Source organism: Grammomys surdaster, unplaced genomic scaffold (genome assembly GCF_004785775.1).
Source record: "Grammomys surdaster isolate TR1022 unplaced genomic scaffold, NIH_TR_1.0 242, whole genome shotgun sequence".
Classification (NCBI taxonomy): Eukaryota; Metazoa; Chordata; class Mammalia; order Rodentia; family Muridae; genus Grammomys; species Grammomys surdaster.
The window spans coordinates 10,602,187-10,611,397 of record NW_021604687.1 but is presented as its reverse complement, the minus strand read 5'-3'; the positions used below and the strand labels follow the sequence as shown (position 1 = coordinate 10,611,397).

Genomic DNA, 9,211 nt, shown 5'->3' with positions numbered 1-9,211 from the left:
CATGCAACCCATCATATTTACAGTGATTGTGCATGTAAAATGTCACTGTAGATGCAGTCATTTAGAGAGCATGTATGAAAGAGTTTCTCCTGAGTGTGTACTCTCTGAATTCCAACGTTGCTTTTGAATTCCTGTAATAAAACTCTGAAATACCTTATAGGGTGAAAACAAAGAACACACATTTATTGGTGTGCAGGAGGACATTTATAGTATTAAGTTACATTTAAGTTGTACTTTGTGTTTTCTCATTTTACTACTTTATCCAGTTAACTGGCTGTATGCATTTAATAAAATGAAACTTAATCTAGGAATATACAAGAAATTTTAACTAATTTAGTGTTTATCAGTAATTTTCTAGGTTTTTTTGATAGTCTCAGCAATTACTTTTATTTTACTGATACTTATTTCTTATTTACAAATAGATTATGACATTTAATTCATTCCAGAGACAGTAATTACCAGTCAGTTTAAGTTACTTTGATTACCCCTTTTACATTTAATTAAGTATACTTTCAGAAGGCTGCTTTCTAAGATTTATGTCCTCTTCTCTATGTAAATTCTTTTTCTCTTAAGTTCCTGGTCACTGCTCCTCTTCAGCCCTACATTTTTGCCTCTTTTTCCCATTCTGCCTCATGAAATTACAAAAATTTTGAGTAAACATTTACTAGTATTTACAAATTAATGACTTTTATTTTTAAATTAAGAGTTTTGAAGTTATGGAGGCTTATAAAAAGATATTATTACTCCATCTATATGGACACCTGTCATTGTCTACTGTTTGCAAGAGTTGTGGTATCTTCATGGTAGCTCTGACCTGATGCTGTCACTCCTGATATTTAATACATTGTATCTATTGATAAAGTATGTTTGTTGAAAAATCGTTGCTGTAAGCAGTCCCCAATATTTCTTCATGTCAATTACAAAATATTAAAAGATGCTTATCAAATGAGTAGGCCTTACTTCTGCAGTAACCATGAATGTTATTTGAAGAAGATAGCACTGTTTTTTGTATCACATTTTTATGAAGTATAGCACCAATACTACTTCATTTTCAGTGTATCTACTGTGTTTTATTTCCAACCTCAGTTTCAGATTCTCTGTAGTTAGGACAATAATCTATGTGTACACTAAACTTCTTGATTTATACCTGGCCAAATTCCTGTCTGTTCTCATCATTCTGTGTGTATTAATTCTAACCATGTTTTCTACATCAGTAAACTGTTTTTCTGGAAATTTACTGTTCTTATTCATTAAAATTTTTTGTGACTATCTAGGAAAAGTTGTTTGAGAAAGGTTTCTTTGATTGTTTTCGTTTTCTTTTGTATTTGAATTCTTTCCAGGTGTAAATGTGTTTATTCCACCCTCATACATGATTAACGGTTTGGCTAGACACAGCTGCTGTTTTTTTCTCAGAATTTGAAACTTCTATTATTCTGACAGTATTTCTGTTAAAGAAAAGGCAATTCTGATGGCTTATTCTTCTTTCAAACTGATGTTATAAGATTTTATAAATTTGTGTTAAGGTGTGGTTATTATTTTGATTTTTCTTTTCTGTTATCTTTATTTTGAGATGTTCATTGAGATATTTTTCTATAATATTTGAAGTTTTATAGGTATTTTGTTCTGTGACATTCTAGTTTATCACGTTCTTATTTTAGAGCACACTGTCCTTTTCTGAAAATTCCTTTTTTGTTGTTTTCTGGCAGACTTTATGACAGAACATGGATTGACTGGCTTCTATGTCTCCAGCCTGATTTTTTGTCTCATGTGAAGAAAACTGATGAAGGTAAATTGAGTCAAGAAGCAGATATTCTGAGCTGTAGACATAGTAATTTGTATATACTTAGGAATACTTGGGAAAGTATCAATTCATGGACAAAGAGATTGTTAACATTATATAATAAGTCTTTAAAATTTCAGAAATTTGGTGTTTTTGTACTGCAAAGACTTCTAATAAAATATTCTTTAGTAAATTTATAATAATCTTTTCTGTGTGTTTCAAAAGTATCTATCTAGAAATCTCACCTCACTTACTAAATCCATGTAAAGTTATCCTTACAAACAGGTAAACTGGATAGCTTTCAGTAGATACAGGCACATTTCAGTGGAAATAAATTCAAGTGTAATATATTGTTTTTTAAATTGCACCTTTTAGCATTGTTTCTGTTATACTATTGAGTGAATTGTTTATTAGCACTGAGAAAAATATTTGCAATTCTCAAACAGTATACAATTATTTTATGTCAAACCCTCCAAGCTTTCCTCCAATAATTACAAAAAACAGTTGATCATTGAAATATGCATTCCCAAAGAGATGCAAAGTAAATTCAAGTTGAGGTGATGAATTCACAACTCAGTTTGGATTTTCTTATAATATCAGTTACTAATGCATATATGAGATTAAAAGGGAGAATAAAGGCAGGTGTGGTGGTACACCTCTTTGATCCCAGTATCTTCAAGGCTAATGAAGGAGGAACATGGCTTTGATTGAAGTCTGTCTAAACTGCAGGTAATTTCCCTTCCTCTTTTTTTTCAACACACAAACACAGACACACACACAAACACACACACACATCAAAACTGAACTGGAAAACAGATAATATAGAATTATAAAATGGATGATTTTTTTAATGGAACAAATGCTGATAGTTAATGTCATTACATCTCTAGCCACAGAGTTTCAATTAAAAATATTATAACTCTTGAATTTATGTTTGTAATCATTACACTTATTAGTTTCTTTTCAGAAATTCACATTAAACATCTACACTGATATATCAGGCAGGGCCCATGGATTTAATCAAGTTGACTGGAAGCAGAAAATACATTCTCCATTTTCCTTAAAGTTAATTTTATTTAAAAAACATTTTATATATAAGTCTCAGTTTTTTACACGGCTGATATAAAGGTATCCATGCAAGTAACATGGGCCAACTCTGTGTAATTGCTCGATTCTTAGTCTCGGTAGTACAATAATATAACACACACGCACACATATACACACTCTAACAGAGAAAGAGAGAAAGAGAGAGAGAGAGAGAGAGAGAGAGAGAGAGAGAGAGAGAGAGAGATTCACAGTGAACATTCTCATATATTTACTAATATTATGCCATGTAATTTGTGATAAAGAAAATCTGGGTATGATTGCTTCCACAAAGTCTCTGCAGTGACTCCTCTGCTGCTACTGCTTCATCTCAGGGGAACTGGCTCATAACTATTAGGTTGCAGTATTCTGGTAAGCATTTGTGTGCTCACTGTTACACCTGTGATAAACTCAATTTCCAAAGAATAATTCATCCATTTAAGTTATTTAAGAGTATCAGGTAATATCTATGAATTAATACCTTAGTATTAAGTGATCAATACTTACATTGTCATTATCTATTTCATAAAGATTCTGTAGAACTAGTTTGGGTGGCTAAGGTCTTCATCTCCTGAGATTCCTGAAGACTTATTCTTGTTGTTGACAGTGGATAGTACATCAGCCAACATTATGTATCTTGTCACCTGAAAGTCACATACTCATTTTGTGTTCTTTGTGAGCAGTTGTACAGCTTTTAAGTCATTACTTACTAAATGTTGTGAAGCTTAATATAAAACTGATACTTTCCATCTATTATGTTTGTATGTGCCTTAGGTTACTAAATCTCTAAAAAGGAGAAGGCAAAGATCACAATAAATTCATATGCCAAGACTTTTCCAACATTACTGTGATAATGAAGAGGTAAAATGAGCTTTCTTTTAAAATGTAGGACTACGTAGAAAGCTTCTCTTGGTCTCTTGTTGCACCTCTCTGGAGACAGCTGTCTGTACACTGCTTTGATTTTTGGTCTGGAACATTTTAATAGTGGTGGCTTTTCCAATTTTATGATTGTTTATGAACATACCTCTGATTTTAGTACTTACAACTAATTATTACAATTTAACTTACTGTGAAAGCTCCCAGCATTGTAATTGATTCACAAATAAAACAAATGACTTTAGTCAGTGGATGCATGTGTTAACAGCTCCACAGTCATGGTAGCTATGATCTTTTCTGGTCCAGTCTCAGCTTCAGAGAATGGCAGAGAAAGATGCCACTGGATCAATTAGGAGATGCTCCATTTTCTTTATGTGATAAACGTTTACAAAGCAATGGATGTGAAGAGAGGCTTTAAGAACTTATCTTTGGGAAAAGAAAAAACACTACAGGTTACTATCATTTAACTTATATTATCATCTTTTTATATTATTCAAATTACATGTGCTACAGTAAAAAACAGTAGGTGTAAAAGTAATAAAAATAATTATACATATATCTTTTGTGAATTTGCAATTTTATAATTGGTATATGGTTATTGTTTTAATTTGGAAAGCAGAGATTAAGGTAAGTGTTATTCTGGAGTTTTTATATATTTATTTAACTTTCATTTATTTTATTTTACATGTATGAATATTTTTCTTGTAAGCATTCATGTGTACCACCAACATCCCCTGTTACAGGCAATGGATTCCCCAAAACCAGAGTCACAGATGGTCAGGAGCCATCATGTCATTCCTGTGAATCTAAGCCTGGTCCTTTGCTAGAGTTAAAAGTTCTCTGAAGCACTAATCCCTCTCTTCAGCCTTAATCATAAAGCTTTTCTGCTCACAGAACATCAGTGTGCAGCTACTGTAAATATATGTTGATGAAAGAATTAGATGTTTTTCTGAGGCAATTGAAATTAATCCATTCCTTTAATAAATTAAGCATTTTAGGACCAAAAATCATAGAAAAATAAAGTGGGTGATTTATCATGTTGTATTCATGAGGAAATTATACAGTGGTCACTTCTACTAACTTCTGTATTATTTCCATACATACATGAATACATGCACATGACTCTATATGTGGAATATAAAAGTGAACTTGGAAATATAATTAGGTTCTCTTTTCCTCCTTAGATTCTGGGTCAGTGTAGTCAATTTCTATTTCTTTGTTGCAAAGCTGATTTTAAGGTATTAAATTTAACCAATCAAATGATGATTTGATCCTAGTAACCAGACCAAGTAACCTAGGTAAGCACCAAAGCTGAGACTCCTTGGTGAATCTGTAAAGATTCATGGTCCTGGTGATATATGATAACACTTGGGAACGTGCTTGAAACTGTTTGGAAAGGAATCTAAAACAGGACAAACAATGTGGTGGTCATCTTTATTATTACATATATGTCATAGTGTGTGAAAAATAGTGTTTGTTTTAATGTCAAATGATTTTCCTTCTTAGAGGCTCCTAGTTGCACATCATCAGGTATGATTATGCAACCTTTAGAAACTATGGAAACCAGGAAAGCAAAACACGACCATTGCAAAAAAGAAGTGAGTGTATGAACAAGAGACAGCAGAATAGCAAGATACAAGTATCTGAACATGGAAATTGGAAAAAAACAGTGCTACTTAGTAGACAGGAGGCAAGTACATACAAAAGAATTTGGGAAGAAGATACAGTAGAATTAAACAATTTATCAAAGAGGAAAACAGTAAAATGCATGGATTCTTAGGTAGAGGTGAGAGAGATAGATACAAAGAATAGTGTAGTTAGGTAAAATAACAACATGGATGGCTAGAAAAAGTCATAAGGATTCATACTGTTACTGATTTATTTTTCTCCACTACAAAACCAAAAGAAAAATAGTATTCGTCTTGATAGCTCAGAGTAGTTGTTTAATTCATCATTGGAGATCACAAAGTGTTTTAATGTGATGGAAAGTGAACTAGAACCGATGTAGGACCATTTATAACTATAATACCTACATAATTAACAAGGTCTGGAAAGTAAGGCAATGGTCTCCCAATGTATTTGTGTTTTCAATTCTAAATCCTGAGGATGTAAATTTCATTGTTAAAAAAACATTAAAATGATTAATATATATATATATATATATATATATATATATATATATATATATATTCATGACTAAAATAGTGAAATAATCATGAATTATCACTGTAATTCCATTAAAATTATGAGTCAAAACCAGGATAGTGGCCAAAGCATATAGTAAAACCATGGAATTTGAGGTAGAATCTCCTGATATTTTTCCTACAGCAACATATATTTTGTTCAGTTACATGGATGTGATAAATATTCTGTAATCATTTATACTACTTTAGGTGTTAACTATAAAATGAAATAATTGAAATGAGACAATAGGTTTGGATTTCTAAGGCATTACTCTTAGTTTCATGAGACAAAGTGTTCACGTTATATAGCTATGATTATAAATGCAATTATTATCTATAATATTTTATATCCAGGAGATAGATGAATGGTATGTATAAATCTGAATGGCCCATGAAGAATATTCTGGAACATGAGTGGTCAGAGATAGATTAATGAAGACTTAGTAGGAAAAATAGAATGATAATATAGACACACCATCCAATGAATCAAAAGTTTTATGTATTCTGTATTTTTTTCAGATAGATGAAAACACTGCTACTATGCTTTTAAGATGAGTACACTCTGCATTTATGTCCTCATTAGAGAAGGTCCTTTATTTCCAAGTTGGAATTGGAGTCCTTCCCAATATGTTTCTTCTTCTTTTCTATACTTTCATTTTCCTACGTCACAGACCTAAACTCATGGATCTAATCTCCTGTCAACTAACCCTGGTTCACATAATGATGATCCTCACTGGAGGAAATATTTGCATTGCAGACATATTTGAGTCACTAAACATTAAGAATGACATCAAATGTAAGGCAACTTTTTACACAAATAGGGTAATGAGAGGTCAATCTATCTGTATCACCTGCCTTCTGAGTATGTTCCAGGCCATCACAATCAGTCCCAGTACCTCTTTGCTGGCAAAATTTAAACAGAGACTTAAAAAATATGTGATCAATGCATTGTTTTATATGTGGTTTTTCAATTTGTCTGTCAATAGTGACATGCTGTTCTCTGTTGGTGGTTTTTCCAATGTGAGTGAGACCAAGCAGATGAAGATCACAGAATACTGCTCACTCTTCCCCATGAACTACATCGTCAAGGGATTAATTATTATACTGTCAACCTCCAGGGATGTGTTTCTTGTAGCAGTCATGCTGACCACAGGTGCATACATGGTGAATATTTTGCAAAGACATCAGAGACAATACAAGTATCTTCATAGCATCAGCCACCTGGTAGCATCCCCTGAGAAAAAGGCTACACAGACCATCTTGCTGCTGGTAGTTTTCTTTGTGGTCATGTACTGGGTGGACTTCATCATCTCACTCATCTCATTCCTGTTATGGATCTATAACCCAGTCATTCTGACTGCTGAGAAGTTTGTGGTATATACCTATCCCACAATTACTCCTTTGGTACAGATCATTTCTGATAAGAGAATAATCAATGTGCTGAAAAACTGGCAGTCAAGGTTATACTAGAATCAAGGGTTGTATCAGCATGTACGTACGAAAATTCCTGATATGCACAGAGGTCAGAAGCGGTCTTGGGTTCCCATGCTGGTGTAGCTCCAGTAATTGTGGTTGTTTTAATTATTGACTCTTCTTAAAAACTTCAATTGTTCAAATAGCTAAGTGACATTCTTTGTATGATTCAAATAAAGTCTGCGGTATTACGTACATATATTCTGTTGACATTACTGATGTGAAGTACTATAAATTTCATATGTTCATTGTACAGCATAAGTTGCTCTTTCCAAATGAGTTCTCTTCTCTTCTTTTTACTTTATCATAAAAGTGTCCTTGATGCTGAAATTATTCAAAAGAAACTCCTGAATGATAGTGACTTTGGAAGGCTCTTCTTTGAGCCATTTTAATCTACATTCTTAATAGTTTAGTTAAAACCATAGTGTTAATTCTGTTTATTAATTTTAATTTCTCTGGATAATAATGTATTGGGAATTTGTTTTACATTTGTACCACATTTACTCAATTAGTCATACATGAAACTTTCTTGTGTCTATTTTTTGCAATTTATTTAGTCTGTATTTATTGAATTCTGTATCTTGAAATAGATCTACTCCCAAATTCTAGAAGAACAACCACAAAGACTCCATAGTGGATGTACAAATTTACGCCCTCAACAGCAATGCATGAGTGATGGTTAAGAACTCGTGTGCAGGCACAGCAGCTCGGGCCTACCCGGGTGCCGTGGCCATGGCAGGGTCCCAGGAACAGTGGTGCAGGGACCCAGCGCAGACCGCAGCAGCAGGGAAGGGAGTCCCGTGGACCGCTCCTGAAGGGTGAGGGAGTCCTGCAGGCCGCTGGGGTGGGAGAGCAGAGAGGCTTTTCCTGAAGACCGGTTTCCCACTTATGCAAGAAAGTGCAAAGTTCCAGGAGACACATGGAATCCAAGATGAAAGTTTTATTGTCCATGATGATAGTTGTATCTGAATGATTTGTGCTCCACGCAAATGCCAGGAGGAGCTCCCTTATATTCGGGAGTGGGAAAGAGGAGGAGCTAGGGAGGGGAAGACTTAGTTAGCTATGTCCCCTGGCCTTTAGGTAATTCATTAATACGTAAATCTCGAGGCAGAGGCCTGTTAGTCTCGCCCCCTACCTGTGCCTTATGTGACTGACCATACAAGTGAAATGGAGAGGAGACTGCGTGTTAGGTCTCTGGGTATGGAGGACATGGTCAAACATCCCAGGATGTCCTACTACAGACCAACACATGAGTATTGTAATTATTCCACATTCTTGTCAACACTATTTGTCATTTATATTTTTTCTTGGTCATAATCCCTAGCATAAGGTTATAGCTCAAAGTAGCTTTAATTTGCAGTACTTATTACTACATATGTTGACTGTTCTTCATAACTTTCTCAGCATTTTAAGTTTCCTCATTTGAGATTTATCTGTTTAGGTCTGTACACCGCTTTTAAATTGTGTTATTTGTTTCCCTGATGACAAGATTTTTGAGTTCTTTATATATTTGGGATAATATCCCTGTACCTACTTGTCCTTTCAACTTGATACAAGCTAGAATTATCAAAGATGAATGAGCCTCAGTTGAGGAATTGCCTCTATGAGATCTATCATGTTGAATAATGTATTTTATCAATTACTGATCAATGAGGAAGGGCTCCACCCTCAGTATGCGGTACCATTTCCAGGCTGGTTGTCCTGGACTGTATAGAAAAGTGGGCTGAACAACACAGGTGAAGCAAGCCAATAAGTATCACTCCTCCATGGTCTCTGCATTAGCTCCTGCCTCCAGGATTCTGCCCTGTTTTAGTTC

The 9,211-nt window shown here is 34.1% G+C and overlaps 1 protein-coding gene across 1 annotated transcript; it reads left to right on the top strand.

The window, feature by feature from the left end:
* The first annotated feature begins 6,483 nt into the window (after positions 1-6,483).
* Positions 6,484-7,392, top strand: LOC114627119 (putative vomeronasal receptor-like protein 4). Its single transcript, XM_028774783.1, has one exon. The coding sequence runs from the start codon at positions 6,493-6,495 to the stop codon at positions 7,390-7,392; it is 900 nt and encodes a 299-aa protein (XP_028630616.1). The 5' UTR covers positions 6,484-6,492.
* The last annotated feature ends 1,819 nt before the right edge of the window (positions 7,393-9,211 follow it).